We start from the raw sequence: 21114 nt of genomic DNA on the forward strand, positions 1-21114 counted from the left end.
AGGTAGATAGTGTGCAGATACTAGATAGCGAGTGTCGCGATCCGCCTAGGGGACGGAAGATTGTCGCGTAAGAGCCCCGGCTTCGAGAGCGCCTCCGGCTGAAAATGCACTTTCGCGAGACGATTGAATGTCGATTTCAGTTGCTCGCAGACGACCTAAGAGATAATAACGATCTTTAAATGTCAAGAGGATTGAGCGAAAAATAAGTAGAATGGGGTGGAAATGAAATATACGCATGTGCACTATCCCGGCCGGCTGGCGAGGGTCATTATACGGCTGGAGGAATTGCCTATTCCACACTTTCAATTCTCATATTGACTAGCACTCTTTCATTCGCACTCCACGATAAATAAAAAAATTTATACAGTAACGTGTGGATTTTTTAAAGCAGACGGCCGATGTTTTTGCTAACGTTTCCTTGAACTTTGGTCCCAAATTCGCAATAATTTGTTCGAAACAAACGAGTGTAAAACGAAAAGAACGACGTTTAGAGCGCCCCGCAATTAATATTTTCAAATATTTAATTAAAACATTTACCGTTTAAAGAACTGTAAATTAAATATTAAGTAATTAGTCATTTCCAACGTGAAACGAGCACAAATTATATTAAAGACTGTACGCTAGATAAAACGGTTTTCACGAATGTTAAATACGACGGAGCGCATAAAGAAAAAAATATTATATTAATTACTAAAAATGTTTCGAGCGAAATACGAGTGAATCAGATTATATTCCAGTTCGTTAGAAAACATAAAACATTGCACGAAGCGTCTTTCTGACGAAAACATCGTTTCCAGAATCTTAGCGAGCATTTATTATCATGAAAATGCACAGCACGAGCTCGACGCATTTGTAAAAAAAATATACATATTATGTTTTATTACGTAGGTACTCCTAATATTAATGATCACTGCCAAACCAAAAAAGACGTATGTAAGGCCTTATATCGCAATACTTTCCGTTTGCTAATTACATGTGAAAGTAACTGCGGTGCTATTATTTAATAGTTAATACTCATTGAACAAATGTCTGTACGTATGAATGTCAGCACTCAGCACCTATCTGTATGTTAGTCTGTTACATGTTCAAAGCGATATGACGGGACTTTCACTAGTGATATTAAAATTAGCTTACGAATTCTTTTCCGCATAACGCCGACGTAAATTATGGAACTTAATAATAATAACCATGAGCACGACCATGAGCGGATCACAAAACTTCGAATTAAACACTATTTAAAATGTTGCATACTGGATTTAGATGAGGTTTTGCTAGCCCCATCGACCACTAAAGTAGCGTGTCATTGAAAGAGACAAGTAGCAAATGGTCTATGGTCGAATTTGCACGTTTCGGGTGACCGAGTTGGAGTTAGTTATTCCTTTAAAATAGTGTCATCGTTATAATGACTACCTGTTCCGCTAAATATAAACCATAACTGGTATAAAATTAAAATACCCTCTTTAATCGGTAGGCGATGTGGTCTGTACTTCGCCTGTTCATTTGTAGGCATTTATCGCGGCAGATTAGCTGTCATGTCCTACAGCTGACACTCGCTCGTGCTGGGCCCTAATGAGTCTCTTTCATACAAATGGTGCAACGAGAATTCCGAGATACATGATTCCATCCCGGTTTTTAAGAGTGCCCACGAGTGAGGAGCAAGGAGAGTCTAAAATTCTTTCTCATTCTAGATTTAGATAAGTTACGCGGAACTCTATATTTTATATTAAATATAAAATATAGAGTTAAATATATATAGTTTGAAATTGCAATAAATGTTATTGCAATTTAAAACTTTCTTCTAACAGTGGTATAATTTTAGAAACTGTTTGTTTACATATATAGTTTCCCTTGAAAAATTATCTCTCAGAGTCGCGAGTTCGAGACACACTTCTGTGGCAGGATAATTATACAACTGACAAGTGACAAGCACACGATATATCTTCGCAGACTTATAATTTACAAAGACGGGAATGAGTCATTTTTACGAGACATAAATCACGGGGACCGGCACGTAAATATCGAGCGGCCATGCTGCTACGTTCATTTATATAATTGACCTGGACTACCTTATTGGTTATGTACATTTTGATTTGTGGGCACTAGCGCGTCCCATATTCCGGCCGCGCCGATACTTTAACGTTTGAATTACGCGAAATGTCGCAGCCGTATCAACAAGTGAGCGATCGTTAGTGCCACGACTGCTATAATAACTGGTTAAGAGCAATTTACATACTGCGATATCAAGCGTTCGGAGTTAGCTAAGTTTGTATAGGGTGATTTGAGTTAGTTAAATACACTATATCCGTAAGTAAATTCGATTCTAGTTATCTCACCCGTGTTTCCGAAAGATGCAGATAAATATCTTCTTACTCCCCAAAAGATAGGCTTCACCCATTAACTCCACTTCACGAGCAAAAGCAAACAATTTGTAGAGCATCTACTAACGAACTTCTGGCGGTACAATTCTTCTGTGGGAATTGGGCTCGTATGGACGGTAGCACGTCAAGGTGCGAGTCAAGGTCGAGGCTAGACAGCGCATGCAAATGAGCCAGCACTCATTACGATTCGCACCCGGCGCCGCGTCATTACGCCAGCCTATACAAGACATCATCATTTTATTACCGCCGGAATGAGGTTAACGCTGTACGCTTGTTCCAGAATTTTGATGCTTTGGTACTTTCTTAATTTTCATAACATGCAAAGTATCATTATGTTAGCTTTATGCACGACTAATGTAGATTATTCTGAGGAGCTCGTTCATTTTATTTTCCAGCAAAGTTTCTACGACAAACAGCATCCAGCGAATCCACAATGAGATAAGCTCTACCCACACGCTCGACACAGGTGAAAGTTAAAACATCATTCTCATTCAGCTTAACCCGCAAAGTTCAAGAGACTGCACCGGTTAACAAGAATAGTTTCCTTGTGCTGTGCACTAGCACGAGTAATATGTCACTATTCTGTGTTAAGATTAGGTGAAACTCACTCGCAATGTTTGTGCAATTAACCAAAGGATATTCAGCGACTCGAGTACCATTCGCTGCACTGCTTGCGCCCTGATCTTCCTCCCCCACTTTCACCCACTTTCTTTGACACCAAACAAAGCTAATTACGTTCGACATTGAAAATCATAAGCCATAGCGAATAAAAACCATAAACAAGCCGAGAGCCGTGTCAATGTCGGTCAATTAGCGCGGGCGAGCTCCCATTGATGGACCCGACGTGTTGAGCTCCGGAGCTATTTACGTGATTTTCCACTCAGCCGGCGGAGACGTGTATCTCGAGCCTCGGCGTTTAATTAAAGGGCGAGGGGGTGAGGTGCGAGTGGTGTGCAGGGGGGGGGGGGGCCCCGGAGCAGGGCATTATGGCGGCGCAATATCGGATGGAAATGCGCGGCATGTAGGAATGCGCCGTATGCCGCCCCTCGTCGCGAGCGATTCCTGGTATTTTTTATTGACGACTCTGAAAGTGCCGTAGTGGAAAGAGTAGATGTGGTCGCCTTTAAATGAGGATTTTAATATAAATTTATTTGCGATTGTGTAATTGAATCCCTATTTGTGTTCCGGTGAAATATATTTCCGCATGACGAGTGCGGAGCGGTCGCTTTAAATGACTTTTATGGATGGGTTTTGGAAACAGATAGATTGCAAAGTGAAAAAAAAGGAACAATAATTATTATATCATATTATAAATACAACGTACACATTTGAAATGTACTGTTATTGTGTTTATGTAATGAGTACAGGTGTAAAGCACAATCACCGCCAAACCAATAAAAAATGGTCGCAGACTGCGTTCGCTGATTAAGTAATCATCTGGTTCATTACCGGACATAAAACGCAACGCGCCGAGTTTTCTTCGCGTCGAATTATCTCAAGGAGTCAGCACCGAGTCAATGGTAAATTAATTTAACTCCAGCGGCTGACATTTATCGCCGGCCTCTCAGTCGCCCGATAATGAGGAAATTCCTCGCAAATGACTACTTGACGTACGGTCCACGTCCAGGTAACGATCTCGGCACAAAGGCTAATAACTTCAATACTAACGCGAATTACGATTAGTTTCCCTGTAGCGAGACAAACGCGATATGCGACTATCGGCGCAATTCGACTGGAAGCGGAACGAAAGTTTATGAAACCGAGCACTATCTAAAAATATACTTTGCCTAATGGACGCGGCACGACAGTATTTTTCATCCACGCTCTTCTCTCGGTGGAGAGATTAAATTTAGAGACAGACGTTTTTAGAAAGCGGGAATCCAGTCCGTGGGCACTCCATACGAAAAACATTCGAATGCACTGAAATTTAAAGCTCGTGAAAGGATGGTGTTTTATCAGCCATCGTTGATTTACTATTGGATACGAGAGCTCCGTAACTTTGTTTGGGCGTCTGTGTTGTTGTTTTCTATTCATTTGCATTGTGACTTTGTGAGTCATATTGAAATCTCAAACCGAACATATTTTAACTTCTTTTCATGAAATAAGGGGCAAACAAGCAAACCCTTGATGGAAAGTAACTACCGCCACCCATGCACCATGGACATCCGCAACATCAGATGAGCTGCAGGTGCGTTACCGGCCTATAAGAGGTAATACGCTCTCTTCTTGAAGGTTTGCAGGTCGTATAGGTCCGGAAATACTGCTGGTGACAGTTCGCTCCAGAGTTTTACAGTGCGCGACAGAACGTTACGCGAAAAACGCACGGTGGGAGACTGCCACTCATCAAGGTGATGAGGATGGTATATTTTTCGCGTGGGGCGATGGCGAAAAGTTGCAGGAGGTATGATTACGAACAATTCCTCAGAGCACTCCCCGTGATACAGCCAATAGAGGATGCAGAGTGAAGCTACATCTCGACGCAATTCCAAAGGGGTCCAAACTGTTTGAAACACTATGGCAGTCATTAATTAAAATTACGAAAAGAATTTCACCTTTTCGGGATTGGTATGTAATTGAAGGCTGTGGACTCTACGAACAACGTCCGTTAAGACGTTGTTCGTAGAGTCCACATCCTGAGGATGCTCCGGTGTTGGGGCGAAACGCGCGTCGAGGTTTTCAACCTGCATGGTGGTGAGGGGCCTTGCACGGATTGGCCAACATTATTGCTTGTGTGGTGGTGGTGTTTGCAGGTTCTTGCATGCGAGTGTACGCATAGGCAGTGTGGGAGGAGGGAGGTGCTGTACGCATGCCTATGCGTACACTCACTCATTTACTTAAAGGTGGAAGTTTATTTCGCGGAATATTGCTAAAAATAATAATAAATTAAATTTTGTCCCTATGGTTGCCCAAGCACGTCATACGGCATTCTCGCAACATAGTTGTTAGCCTATAATATGTAAATTGATTGACGGAAGAGACAGACGGACGGACGGACGGAAGACGGAAAATTGTGTTTTATTAGTGTTCATAGTTAGCGTAGTCCAGAGGAAAGAACAGGTCAATACGTCTGTGACAAACTATGTGCGGGTTTCCTCAAGATGTTTTCCTTCACCTTATCAAAATTGCTAATGGCCAAACAAAACCATGTTTGGCGAATTTGGTAAGAATGTTGCAATAACAAAGTGCTAAGCGCCGAATCAGCCACACTGGATGTGGGTTGTGGCGAAATCGAAGAGGCTCCAATCGTGACATACTACTTATCACACAACGTGAAAGTTTACCGTAAAATTGCATTTAGATATTATAATAAATGAAAAATAAATATTAAAATGGTCGAAGATATCTCAAATAAGTACGTTCTTGCTCATGTAATTTTTGCCAATCAACCCAAACCAGGACACGAGTCAGGGAGCTTCATAATATCAAAAATTGATTTTTGTATACAATTTATGACCACTAGTGGCTTCGAGCTCTCTTTGAATTTATTTAAACATTTTGTCATTTTGTAGATAAGTACATAGTTTAAGTATGACATAAACGATTTAAGCGTAAGGAGTTGACGAGCTGTTAAATTTATTATATTAGTCGTAACATAAGTGTGCGACGAATGACGATACAAGTATGATTCACATCATTGTCTTTGATGTTTCAAACAAATTTCTGTCCGTCCGTCGGTACTACAGTAAAATTTTATGTTCGCGAGCGTAATAGATAGTGCGCAATATTTCCGCGTTTCGAGTCGCCACACTTCTTTGATGTTTTGTTGAGCCTACAAGGCAATTTCAACACCGGTCAATTATTGAAAACCTACCTCCCTGTAAGGGAAACAAAACAAAATATGATATTGAATATACGAAAGCTACCAAAAAACTGAAAATAGTTAATACAGAATCGAAATACTCCCAATATTCCATCGACAAACACAGTAATGTAGTATAAAATGATTCATTAAACAATTAAAAAACATCGATAGCACCATTAAAATCCAACACGACATTTTATACAGCAATTATTTGAAGCACCCTCTCCACGCTCAATCCAATTCAGATTAAATGATTTTAAAAAACAAATCAAGCAGACAGCACACGACTACGGCGACCTCACTTTTGCAGGGTTAATGAACGTGCAGCTCGACCGATATGTCTTGATGCTAGTTTTTTCTTCTAATTTTCATTCCTTCTAATCTGATCATTGTACTATAATGTGTTTCAAATCTTACAATGGCATATTAGATAAAAAATATTGTGAGTTGTGACTAGAAAAATTAAAATTAAGAAATTCGAGTTATGAAGTACACATTTTAATCTTGCTAAATTAGACAAAATGTACCTAGTTGTGACTATAACTACAAACAGCATAATATTTATGTTCAGTTCTTTCATATGTTATACGTTACAAAAAAAACTTATCCCAAAAATAATAAATAAGCAACGCAAGGCAATATAATTAAGTTTTATGTGTCGGCAATAAGGAGGCAGCATATTAAATATACCACTATTAAAGCAAGTAGAGTTTAATAAAGCCAGTGCTTTGTCTTCATTTGCGGTTCGTGAGCATCATAGAGATCGGCCAGATAGTGGTATATACGTGTATATTAAATCAAACAAGTACATCTTGCCATTCCGGCCACGCTCGACGTCTCGGCCGCGTCTGGACCCAGTACAGTACTTACTCTACGTAATATCCGTCCACGAACAATTTTAAGCCCGGTCTGAGAACGATGGCCTTGTTTGTCAAGTTAATTGTCAAGAAACGCATGAATGCTCATGAATCTGACAATACTGTAGCGTCTCCGCGATAATTTACTTTAATAATACGGCCTTTTGTTATTATAATGTTCTTTTCTATTTTTGTTTACTTACCTTTAAATTTTAAAACTGGCACACATTACTAAAATCAGATTGTCATTGAAACATCAATATTTTCTCCGTTGGTAAAGTTAGTATTAAGCTTCAGATAAATAAGCTCGGTTTGTAGACAAAACGAAAGAAAATAAAAATGAATTTCTAATTCATGAAAATATTACTTTTTATTGTGCAGATGGAGACAAGGAGCAAAACGCTGTGGTCGCTCTATACGAAAAGGCTCGTAATTAAAAAGTACAAAAACTTGAACAAAGAGGCGGACTATTAATATTTAATACAATACAATATATTGTGCAATATTTTGATCTAGGTAGCCGTTCGTCTAACCTCTCTCAGAGTAAGTACCGTTAGATTTTTTACAGTACGCTACATTTTGTAGTCAATCTACGTTGAAATCCCATTATCAGAGTATGTAGAGTCGAAATAAAACGGGCGGAATATTTGAAATTAGTTAAACCGATTAGCCGGCACAATTAAGCTTCTATTTATATACGCAGTAACAATTAAACAGATTGGTTATTTATGTTCAGTTGCTCTTGCGCTATGTAATGGGCATTATGTCTTATTTATAGTGAAATGTGTGGAATGCAAACGTGTTCTAATTGTTATTCAATCAGCACGTGTTATTTCATGTTTCACCGTAAAATAGGTGTCTATAAACACTATGTTAAATTAGATACGTACAGAATATGTGCATTTGCACTTTTAGCACCGATGCTTTACTTTTACTCAAACTTTTCATGAGGAGTTTGACAGAAAATGTGTGGGAGTTTATAAACTAATCTACATTAAATAGAGTTAAGTAATCATTAGAGTGTGCGGCCGATAAGTTCTACACATTAATAGATGCTTATTTGTTTGAATCGATACTACGTCAGCAATTCGCAATAATCCGGAGCGCACGAGTCGTGTCAATGAATAGTCAGCGGGCCGGCAATCGGCGGCAATAGGGCGGCAATAGGTCGGCGGGAGTCGGGAGTCGGGGTAGAGTCGGCCGGTCGGGGCGCGCGGGCGGCCGCAAAGTTCACAACCTGTGAAACAACTCCGACCGAACAAAGCGCGCCTCGAGATTACTGCCAGCTTTTAAACGCTCCAAATGCTCCAGAACACTTGACGGTCGGCTTCTCAAAATACCACCGAACGACTAAATAAAGACCTCTATTGATTTGTAACTCGCTCCTCGCCTTAGGTGCTGATAAACTTGAGCATTCACTTGTAATGAGCATTTGTGCGAATGTTACATCATAGAAAAATACGAGAATATTTTAGCGAGAATTCTATCGAGCGTTCTAGCGAGCATTCTAGCAAGCATTGCTTCGAGCTATTTGGTGAGCCAAGCTTCGGTCATCGTTCCGCGCCCCACCGCGCGCCGCTCTGCGACGTTTCCTCCCCGCAACCCTGTTACTCTCCCGCTCAAGTCTAACATCTTCGTGAAGACGATGACGAGCGTCGACTAGAGCGTTGACTAGAATGCTCATGAAAACGTTCATAGCAATGTTTGGCTCTATGCTTGGCTCGGCTCGTTGTTCAGTTCGACAAATATAAAAACGGCGAATGCTCGATGTTCTGTTACAAGTGAATGCTCAAGTCTATCAGCAGCTTAATATAACTTGTTTGCTTGCGAGCGTTTACAATGTGCTCAAAGTTCAGGGGCGCTGTTTGGTTTGCATCGGTCTGTTATTATCGGACAAACTCGAGTTTGACGAGAACTACGAGTTATGTTCGTGTAGGATGAATTCAGTAAAAATGCAACGATACTTACAATATCTTTGATTCATAACAATTATTCAGCTTTAGGAAACCCTACATTCTAGCTTTTGTTAAAGTTAATGTCTAGGTTTCGAATAGCAAAATGCAATCCATACAAACGATTTCCACATTAAGATGCAGCCGCTCATTACAATTTAAACAAAACTGAAAAGTAGCGATTTACGCTCCATTCGAAAAGCTAAAATTCCTTTATTAGTTCTGTAACAATAAACTTAAAGTTGGAAACTTACGGCATAATTTATATCGATAAAGTAATATTTAAAAAGTCGTTAGGGCGGGAAAGTGGACAGATTCATCATCGGAGCGGGCCGCGGCGCGTCGTTCGCCGGATCTTTTACAACGTTAAAGTAACTAAGTAGCGACATAAGGTCATTTGATACTTTAACAGCCTTTTAAACACAAAACTTTCGGTGAAAGTAAATTGTTTGACTCGACATATTTCGCCCGGTGAATCTGCGCGGCCATGTTTCTTAATTTCTTTCATGAAACTTCTCCAGTAAAATTAGGTGTCGAGTGGTGCTCTGTTCTGCCATATTATTTTATAGCATGCAAAACATAAACATCGGTAACATAAGACGAGTACACAATTCAATGAGTTTCTAAAATACTAGAGTAGCAATGTCTTAGAAAAGATTCTCAGAAATGCGTAACCACTTTTTTGTTCAAAAGACAATGTCAAGTCATATATTCGTTATGTCATTAATCATTATGTATGTGAGATATGCCTGCAGGCATCTTCGAAGTGGCAACGCGTTGCTACCGTAAACTGTTACGTTAGTAACATAGAATATCATTGACACAATTACCTAAAATTTTATGCATGTCTATTGTTAGTGTGTGTAACAGAAATGACGCGGTCACTTTTGCCACTAATGACGAGTTGGCATCTCTTTATCTGCACGAAGAAATCGCAGATATTATAAGACGACATTCTTTGAACTTGAACTAATTTATGACATCCATTTCATAAAAAATGCATATTTTGTTTTTTAATTTTGTTGTACTGATTCACTAGACGTGCGTGCGTAACATAATATTAGTCACACTTTAAAACCTGCAGCGTGTAATACAATAATATTTTAAAGCGGTGACTTAAATAATTAGCTCCTTGGCAAAAAGCCGTCTTATGCAAAAAAAAAAAAAAAAACGCTTTAGTAGTATATTCTCGTCAGACCGCTTTGTGACTAATATTTTAAAACATTAAATTATGGTTCTCTTTCATAACAAAGGAAATATTTTTTAATTATTATTTTCATTATGTTTTCAACTATACAGCGAATTTTTCCATGCACCTTTAAGTAATTAATAATAATCAGCCACAAAATGGCTGCAATACTTCGAAAATGCACATATAAATACTTTAAAAATGCAGGTCGGTCGGTCGGTAGGTTATAAAAATTAGTCACAGACCACAAACGAAATGATCGTCGTCATCTCTTCGCCTTGGTGGGAATGGCCGCGTGGGTGAGTTTATGAAGAATACTCGTGTTTATTTTAGAGTCGGCGGGTCGATTACACTATCAATATACCGGACGGCTGAGCCCACATGATAGATGGAAAGTGTGCAACAGTTTGGCATCTATATTGATGCAAGTTCGCCTCATCGACGTAAAAATAACTATAGCGGCCTCTACAGCTATACCCCTACAACCAAACATCGTATGCTGCCATACGACGTCCACGTTTGGGACTTCATAGTTCATACACATTTTACGAAATTTTATCAGTTTCTCTGTAATCTGTCTCTTCACTCCATAAAGAGAGCCGCCGAACGGATTTGGATGAAATTTGGTATGGATTTTGATAGGCGTGCAAAGGACGATTAAGGATAGTTTTTATTTCGACAAAATGTGCCTTTAAAATCTGAACAATTTCATTGTAAAAACAATATCAAATGGTTATAAGAATATAATGTTACAAGATTATACATTTCTCGGAAGCAAAAGCTTAAACAGGAACTGAGAAGGTATGTTTGAATGCAGTAGACAATGTGTATTTATGATAAGATAACACATTACACAACCTATGCTCAAGTAGAGTTTCGTGGCAACAAAATATTATGGACTTGCCAGACCTTGAATTTTTTTAAATTATATATTTTTTTTTATTATAAACTTGAATTATGAGAAATTACGCAACCTTTTGATACTGAAACACATATCTGCATCAGCTAAGATAAAAAAAGTTGAAAGAAAGAAGTTTCTACCAAAATTTTAAGATGCCCTCAACTTGAGCCTCTAATTCAACATAGCTCGAGAGCAAAATTTTATTTATATTCATATAATTATATTGTCTCCGGGTAACTGTTAGAAAGTTCGATGCATTGATTTGACATTGTAATGATAATATCATTACAATGTCAAATCAATGCATCGAACGAATCGGCGACAAAAGCCGGTCAGAGTCACCTTAACATATTCGTAGCAGACATAATAATATAATATCCATTGTGCTCATGCAAAAATGTAAGGCATCATGTTAAATATTGTACGATCAATGACTCTATTATCATATTAAATGTGCAATCTTTTAAGGTTTTAGGGCTGCTTGCTTAGTAGACGAACGGATATGGTATAAAATTTTAATGACATTATTACATTAAGCATTTTGCAACTTTGTTTCATGTAGACCAAGACACGGTAGCGGGTAAACGTACATATAATATAAATATTTTTGTTTGTCTCGAGTACCTAGACTCCGAAACTACTGGACCAATTTTGCTAAAAATTGGCGCTAACCACGGGGATGGAAAGAGGCAGGAAACTTTTCATCGCGAAACAATTTACGATTTCTGAGAGATCTCTTAACATCAAGCGAACACAACAATATGGTAGTAAGTAGATTACATGGGCGTACCCAGGTAGGGGCAGGGGGCAGCTGCCTTCCCCTAGAAGATAAAATAAAATTTTCCTGGCAAGTGGGAATTAGAAACGAGTTACCTACTCTGCGCTAAATGAAGTGTTGGAAACAAAACAATAAATGTCAATTTTCATGATTTTTTGTTTCCATACCAGACCGACCATGTTCTTCGAAACAGGTATGCTGCCCCCCCCCTAGCTTAAGTCCTGGAACAGAACAGTTAAAATGATGTTGACATGGGAATACAAAACAGTAGTCTATAATATGAACTGTAACTAGCCTAAGATTGAACAAAAAATACACATAATAATAATATAAAAGCATACATAAGTAATATAATAAATAAATAAGTATTAAAAAGAAATAAAATCTCAAATTAAATAATAATATGGCATGCAATGATTTATATGAGGTAACTTACGTTATACGTATCGTAAAACAATAAGAAATTATTATGTTAAATTTTAAATGATTTAAAATATCTATGTTTACCAGAGAGCGATATAAAAAAATTTGGAATATAATAATATTTAAATTGAAAGCTGATCCTGCAGTAGCGTTAACTTTAGTTTGTTTTTAAAATTATTTATAGAATGCAGATGTTATTAGGTAGTCTGACTGGGCGATTGCACCCACGTAAAATTTTCTCCCTATAAATCTGTTAATAGCTGGTTAGCTGGTACTTGGTGAAAGTTTTCATCTGTTTCCACACATAAATCCGATAAGTGAAAATAACGACTTGTAGTTCGTTTTGCATTGTTTGAACACACTGTCTGTTTTGTATATTTATAATTATTTAGATGAATTCTTTCGTTTCTTTGTTTGTTTGCGTCGTCGAAACTATCAGAGCACTTTAGATAAATTTTGGCACAAAATAGAGCACAAGGTATAAAAAGAAAAACGAAGATAGAGGTGTACGTTTTCTATGTGTTTTGAGTTTTGACAATTAAGAAAACCTGTTGTAACCATATTTGCAGAAAAGTGAAGGTTAAGACAAAATCTAGATGATTTCTAGATTTTGTATGAATTTTCGTTTATTTTCATGGCGCTCAGGATTTTATGTTATTATCCGATGTAGAGGATATAAGTCCATAATCGAGGCCGCCCAAACCCGGGAAGGCCGGCGCCGTGGTCGTATATTACATAACACACTACCCTCCGAGGCGTTTGACCACGATCGCTACAAGTATTTTATTGGCTCAATATCGAGTGGTCGGCGGTATGATATCCCACGGATTATATGATCGGCATTAAGCCACAGATACAAAAGCGACGTGGAAATCCGATTACGGCCTCCACAGATCAGCGGATCCTAAAAACGAGTCTTGCGAACGCGTATTTTATGTGACACAAACATTCTTTATAACGACACGTGTACCCTTAATTTCGGCGCTCATAAAAACGTTTCGAGCACGCTAATATTTTTACTAAGGAAAACAGAAAACATTTAATTAACGTTCATTATCTCTTTCGCGACTTTTTTAAAACATCGAGCATCATTCCCACAGTCTTTTTGGGGCATATTTTCGTTGCGGAGTCGAGTCGCCGTTTTACATACAACAGAAAAACTATTTCAACGAACGCCGCTTTTAGAATTAATATCCATTTGTACACGTAGTTATAGGAGCCCCGTGCCCCGCGGCGCCGCCTGTGTTTCACATTTTAATGTCCCTCCCGGGAGCTCAGTGAATATCAGGATGCTTTATAGCCCGTGCTATCTCTGTTCTGTGAGCACTCACTGTAATATAACCGCCCGTCTATTGGCCGAATATGACGAATTCGTAGCAACTATAGCACAAAGTTTGCTGCGCTCGTTGTCGTATCAAAGATGTATTTCGCTTTGCTCTGTGGTCGTCGTCGTTTTTTTGTTTAAACATTCACTCAGTCGTAATAACTTAAAAAGATAATATCTTCTTCATAATCTGAAAGTAAATTATTGGAAGTCGTGAGATGGGAGATCATTATTGCTTCCATTTGTGTCAGTCGCTGAAATGTAAATTACTGCATTGAGTCATTTACCTGACGCGACGTCATGGCATGATACACGACGTAATATCTTCAGATTAAATACGACACCTACGTTAAGTACGAAGGTAATTAAAGCGCAAGAACCCATTGTTAAATTCCTCATGAAACACCTATTTTTGTATGAGCACAACTATATTATAATATAGTTACATAAAAACACCTCTTTACTTTAAACTTAGGGGCTACAAAACACATGACGTATGATTCCGATACAATAGTTAGATACGAAATAAGGAAAATACAATAGTCACTAAAAACAAAATATAGTATAGATATATAGTATAGATTTTGCAATATTAGTTTTCCTAAGGATATTATGCTAAATGATCCATCGACACGTCGACTGTATGAGCATTACGTGTGTACCGCGGATTACAACACTAATCCCGGCCGGCCGGAAGTCGCCAGTTAAAACCGGTATAAAGGATGATGTTCGGCTCGTTAGCGCTCCGGCTACTCTCGTTTGCATAATTAGGCGACGACGACGAAATCCTTCGAATCGAGCTCCTCGCTCGCTTAAACGGCAAAAGTGAGTGGGCGAAACGTCCTCGAGAGCCGCTCGCGCTCCGCGGCCCGCACCGCGGCGCGGCCGGTCAATGATTCATGGCCGCCTTAATGTCACCCGGCGAATATTCGTCACCATCGGCGTGAGTTTCGAAACCGGTACCGTATCTAGGAGACGACCGCGGGTCCGAGCGACCGAGGCAATAAGCTCGGTTTAATCAACACGACACATAGCCTAATCAAATATGACCCCCTCGTCATATTGCGTAATTGAAGGCTTAATCACGGGAGACGTTTCCCGCGGGGCGGGGGCGGCGCGCGGCGCGGGGCGGGTGTTTGATCAGCTCTCGATTGCAGTCACTACGAGCCGACCGATAGAGCTCACGCGCTATATACCGGCGCGTCTAGTTACCGGCGAAAATATCGACGCTGCTGATTCCGGCTTTTACTTTGAGCGCGAACCCGGCGCATGTAGAGGCGCTCCAGCCGAGTGGGCCGAACGATTATGCCGCCGCATCGAAATTTAACGAGACAATCGCTAAACAGTTTCACGCGACATCAGCGGAGCGCTTATCTCTAGCATTGAGGATGTTGTTAATGGAATTGAAATTAAATACGCTAGCTAAACAGTTGGACAGATAAGAGAGCGAGCAGTTGAAACTTGAAACACATACCTAATGTATACCTAAAGGCAAAGTTTTTAGGGTTCCGTACACAAAGGGTAAAAAGGGACTCTATTACTAAGACTTCGATGTTTTTTAATTATTATTTTTTTAATGAAATAAGGGGGCAAACGAGCAAACGGGTCACCTGATGGAAAGCAACTTCCGTCGCCCATGGACACTCGCAGCATCAGAAGAGCTGCAAGTGCGTTGCCGGCCTTTTAAGAGGGAATAGGGTAATAGGGGAGGGTAGGGAAGGGAAGGGAATAGTTGAGGGTAGGGAAGGGAATAGGGTAGGGGTTAGGGGATTGGGCCTCCGGTAAACTCACTTACTCGGCGAAACACAGCGCAAGCGCTGTTTCACGCCGGTTTGCTGTGAGAACGTGGTATTTATCCGGTCGAGCCGGCCCATTCGTGCCGAAGCATGGCTCTCCCACGTATAAAATGTCCGTCTGTCTATCTCCAGGCTGTATCTCAAGAACGGTGATAGCAAGAGAGTAGAAATTTTCATACTTTATGTTTATTGTTACCGCTATAACAACAAATACTTACTACTAAAACAAAATAAGTATTTAAGGGGGGCTCCCCTACAACAAACTTAATTTTTTTGGCATTTTTTGCTCTTTATTAAGATACCTCAAGATACCTTTTCTCTATATTAATATACCTTACTTAGATAAGTACTTGAAATATTCAGAAAATACTTAATGGTATCAGTACTTTATTAATTGATAATAAAATAAAATAAATATTTAAGGGGGGCTCCCATACAGAAATGCATTTTTTAACAATTTTTGCTCTTAAATGGTACGGAACCCTTCGTGCGCGAGTCCGACTCGCACTTGATCTATTATTTTTACTTAGTTAACTTGATAACGTTTAAATTTTAAAAGCTTGGCTCACATTATAATATTAATATATTTTATTAATGTTACATTTTCATTCCACATTAAAATTTTAGTTTCCCTGGAAAAGCTTGGAAAAGATAACCTCGTATTCGTTAAATAAGGCTTTGACTTTACTTTCACTAGTAGTCCAAGTTGTAAGCCCGTACAGCTTTTGCTAAGCGCAGAATGCCCGGTCAACACATTTATATATGTAAAATAACCTACATTTATTTAATCATATTATTTTTAGTCTCGACATAACTAAGATAAAGTCGTAACGCGATTAGCGATACCTAAATTATTCATCATGGAAAAAAGCAAACAGACAATAACTCAAAATTAACATCAGTAAAGCATTTTATTAATAATTATGCGTTATGCGTTTCCTTATCTACAAATTCACCCAAAAATAGACATTGACGACATACATGATACAATATTCCAATAACGCGATAAAAATTCGCTAAATTACTAGCAGGAAAAGAGCGTCTTAGTTCACTAGGCGACGGCGAGACAGAAACCAGATCGTGACGTGACCAAGTGCACATTGCCCGCTCCTCGAGAATAAAGGATGGCCAGATTACTTATCAGTGCAATCTAGAAAAATGACTAAAACCCCTCTATTATGGCCGACGATAATACTTTGTTCGTGATAAGATTAAGCGACAAGGAATTTGTTAATTTATTGCAGTTTGTTACTACAGTCTTTTCTTCAACGAAACTTTGTGAGTTGTGACTATTCGATATTGGGAAACAATAAAATAGAGAACAACAAAACGATGTAGCTACGAAAACAAAGTACCTAACACACAAAGTATATAGTTAAAACATGTAAAAAAGAATAACGAATAATAAAATTAAGGTATCAAACACGGACAAGACGTTAAGTTTAATTGTATTTTTGTCACAATAAAACCTAAATTCAAATAAAATGATGTAGAAGTGTGCGATAAGCATCGTCTGCGGCGGCCGGGCCGCTGGCGTCGGCGATACCCCGGGCTGCCGGGCACAAAGCGTGCACAATAAGCGATATTCGCCATTGTTTAACGCCGACAACAAGATAGTGTGCACGCTGCTTAGCCGCCCATCAATATTACACACATGAAAAAGATACAAGTTATGAAGAAGAGGAGAAATAGAAATATCGAAACGTTGATGACGAGCTAAGCAGTGGTACCTAGTCTACAGAATGGTTCGCAATGGCAGAGGACAATAATTATCCTGTACAGATAAAACACATTGACCTAACCGTGGACATCCTGTCCTACCCTGATAACTAGTTTCCGAGGAACTACGATATTGTTGTAATCTGACCGCGCTTATGTCAAGAGCTCTACATTTATGAAAATTGCCAGAATGGCACTAAACGAAACTATAGTAATAATATAACGAACATAATATACGGATATGAACCTGCGAGGAGGATTCCGACGTGCGAGCGAGCGATCCGATTTAGTAGACTCCATAAAGTTAATATACCTAGCGGAATAGAGAAACAAAGGCCTGAGCAAGAGAGATGTCACTATCAGTAACACTGCGTGGTAAAAAGAGACGTGTGATACATGTCAGCAGCACTCTTTTTTTGACGTCCAGTCGGCACGTGCCGCACGTTGACAATTAAATTTCATAGAATTCATGTTCAATCATGCTTGTGTAAGTGTATACGTACACATATTTTTCACATAGATGAAAACTAATTTTGGTTACGTTTGACAGCTCGAGATTGTTGCTCTATTCCGCTAGGTATATTAACTTTATGGTAGAGTCGGGAGTCGGGAGTATTGTTTTATCTCTTGATCGCGTTATTCAACAGAGCATCAAAGGAAACACGAGGGGAAATATTAAGGAATAAGAAACGCTTTTAATGCGGCCCTTTGTTTATATAAAGATTTCCTCGAGGGCCACTAAATTATACACAAATTTTATTGTCATTATACTCTGAATACTTCACGAGACGGCTTTGTACACTATCGTGTCGAAAGGAGCCGAAAATGTCACGGGCTCCTTAACATTAAAATCGTTTTAAATGTGAGCAAAATGCTGTTGCGAAATAGAAAACGTTACTAACAAATATTCGAATTATTTTATATGTTACGAGCTTTTGCCCGCGGTTCCGCTCGCGTTAAGAAGTATTATTATATACAAACTTTCCCCTATTTTAACCCCTTGGAGGTGGAATTGATCAAAATCCTTTCTTACCGGATGCCTACGTCATATCATCTACCTGCATGCCAAATTTCAGCCCGATCGGTCCAGTGGTCTGGGCTGTGCGTTGATAGATCATCATGTCAGTCAGTCACCTTTGAGTTTTATATATATGTTACCGTCCAAACCCGATTTCAGGACAAACCAGTTTTGCCTAGGCTCAACTAGTTCTTCCTATGCGCGATAGGATTAACTAGTATAGCCTAGTTCAAACTAATTTGTCCTAAGCCCGATAGGATAGACCAGTTTAGACTAGGCCAAACTGGTTGATCCTGTTAGTAACCAAGAAAAAGTTTCTTTATCTGAAATAGAAATTCATAAAGCTAGAACAACTGCAGCACAAAATCTTGTGAAACAAGCTAAGAAAATGAAAGCTACAATTTTGATAAAAATGATTAAAAGTATGTAGTACTTAGTATTCATAGTAATAATTATGTTTATTCTAAACTATAAAGTTCATCATCAAATGGGAGCTTAAACGATGATAGGAGCTAAACTTGATCCACATTTCATCCCAATAAATTTTAAACTAAAACCGTTTTATTATGACTTTTTATCGTAACCTTATCACGTCATAGGTACCACTGAAGTGATAACACCTTACGTAACCGGGTTTTTGTACAAGCTGGTGACAAATTATAATATTATACGGTATACCAATAATATACAATTATTATGCAAGTGAAGGAAAGAAAATAATAATGACTATCTCAGTCGACTTCAGTAAAATGAGCCACGCAAAAATAATAATGAAATAAGAGAAATCATTAAACATTTACGTAATATGTTATGCATACGTTTTGCATACAACTTATATGGACACAAAATGTAATTGTTTTATGAATAATAATTACTATAAATTAATACACCGAATCGGGCATGAGAAAGCAATATTTCCTTATATATCAGCCATTTTGTCACTGGCGAAATAGCAATCGAGTCACTCTCTCTGAGATCGTATCACGGCAGTCCCAGCAGCAACAGTATGGATCGGATGATGTCACCAGTCTAGCCTTGAAATTGAGGTCAGTACTTAAAACGCTAACGGGAAAAGGGTGTACGGATATATAATACTAAAATGTATGTTTTACGTGTACATAAACAAACGGCATATAGAAACGTTCATACCTTGATACTATCGTAGCAGGCGGTGACTCTGCCGTTCTGCACCTCGACGGTGGCGGGCGGGTGCGCGAACTTGCACTCGGTGTCGGGCCGCGAGCACTTGTTCCGCTGAAACTCCCGACACACTTCCAGCTGCAGCCAGCGCGAGTCTTTGCCGTTCAGGAGGCTATTCATATTCACCATGGTCGCCATCGTTATCACTACAGTCAGAAGCGGGGGACGCGCGCGCAGTTACGCTGAGCGGGTGCGGCGCATAGGCGGCGGGGGGCGAGCGCGGGGCCGCGCTCCGGGCATGCACTTCCTACACTTTGCGAGAGACCCGACGACCACTGGCGAAGGCCGATGCGATACACTTGCACACACGCGGATCCGCAGCGGGAGCGGATATCGAGGAAATATTAAGTTGGAATCGGGGAAACCGACGTAGGGGCTCACTCGGAGGAGCGAGTGCTAGTATTTATCACACGCGAGCGGGTCGACGTCGAGTTTAGTAGAGGAGCGGTGCTTGGTGCGCGAGCATTGCGGCGGCGGCCGGTGCGGAACTGGGCGGGCGACGGTGGGGCGCGAAAAAAGCTAGATTAGCGGCTCGGCGGTCAGCGAGCAAGCCGGTGCGGTGGTGCGGTGCGGGGCTCAACTCTGCGAACAACAAAACACACGGTTACTCTCCGGGCGGTCCGCCCCGGAGCCAAGCACAAGCGGCTACCGGGTTAACAAGCTGCGCTCGGCCGTTCTCGGGCGGCGCCGGTAGCAGGCTCGAGGGGTTAATACCAGCCGGGCGACGGGCGTCGAGTTAATGTCATGCTTTACGTCGATGCTGTCTGTTACGGTACCTGCTGCGAGCCTCGAACCTGCTACCTGGTTAGCTACAGTTGGAGTATTCAAGCGGAGTGGGGTTTATATTATTTACAATAAACACAAGCACAGTAACTTCAATATCGCAGTCGCAGTGAACGGAGCGAGTATCGCTTCTGGAAAATGTGTTCTTTGACAACAATTACTTAGTTTACTTTCAAAGGCATCCTGAGGGAATTCTGATATTCCGTACTCGTTTTATTGTAGTTGCGGCGAGCGTGTTCCGCTAAATATACCTACTCCCTTTGATATTTAATAATACGATTGCTGAAAGACAACAAAATACACCATTTTAGATTTGTTTTCCGAATAAAAAGCCGCACGGAGCATCAGCGATTGAAACTTATTTAGCGTAGTTTCTATACCCAAAAGAGAGCCCTTTTGTAGATTTCATTATGTTTCCCTCTGACCAAAATAAAGTTTGGAGGTACCTGACGTACCTAATACCTTCGCTGATTCTGCAATATATCCTTTTTATAGAAATCCCTCCCGGCAAAGGAAAGGTCTTCACAAAGATTTTCCCGAGCGATTTATTTGCTTTCGAAACTTTAAACACTACTTTCTCCAATTTAACAATATTTACGTCGTCGGGTGCACTTAACGGAATAATATCGAACAATTCTCCTGTATTTATTGAACGAGTCCACAAATTACGGTTTTTAGTGCCTCAAATGAGAAGTATCATCGATTAAACCAGTCAAAGCATACATTCAAGCCAGTAGCAAAGATGGATATAAATAGCAGAATGGGTCGAAACTCGAAACATAGACACGGCGGCGAGCGAGAATATTAATATGTATTAAGAGCATTTCGACAGGTGCTTCTCCAAAAATAATCCAGAGACACGCGCACCGGCGCGCGACCAGAAAAATCCGCGGGACTATAAAAACACGCAGATGCAAGATACTGAATTAGCTCTCCGATAAAACTAATGTTCTACTGAAACATTATACCGATATTTTTACTAACCTCAAATTGA

The 21114-nt window shown here is 39.8% G+C and overlaps 1 protein-coding gene across 11 annotated transcripts in view; it reads right to left on the reverse strand.

Annotated features, from left to right (window-relative positions):
- Positions 1–21114, reverse strand: part of LOC121732752 (protein muscleblind) — an 85068-nt gene that overhangs the window by 54188 nt on the left and 9766 nt on the right. For all 11 annotated transcript variants that reach the window (XR_006036439.1, XR_006036438.1, XM_042122780.1 and 8 more), the window contains exon 2: positions 19287–19919. Coding sequence is in view for 9 of the 11 variants with exons in the window: in XM_042122780.1 (XP_041978714.1) it covers positions 19287–19475 (189 nt within the window). In the remaining 2 variants the exon portion in view is untranslated. The remainder of the gene's footprint in view (positions 1–19286; positions 19920–21114) is intronic.

The sequence above is a fragment of the Aricia agestis genome, chromosome 1 (assembly GCF_905147365.1).
Source record: "Aricia agestis chromosome 1, ilAriAges1.1, whole genome shotgun sequence".
Lineage (NCBI taxonomy): Eukaryota > Metazoa > Arthropoda > Insecta > Lepidoptera > Lycaenidae > Aricia > Aricia agestis.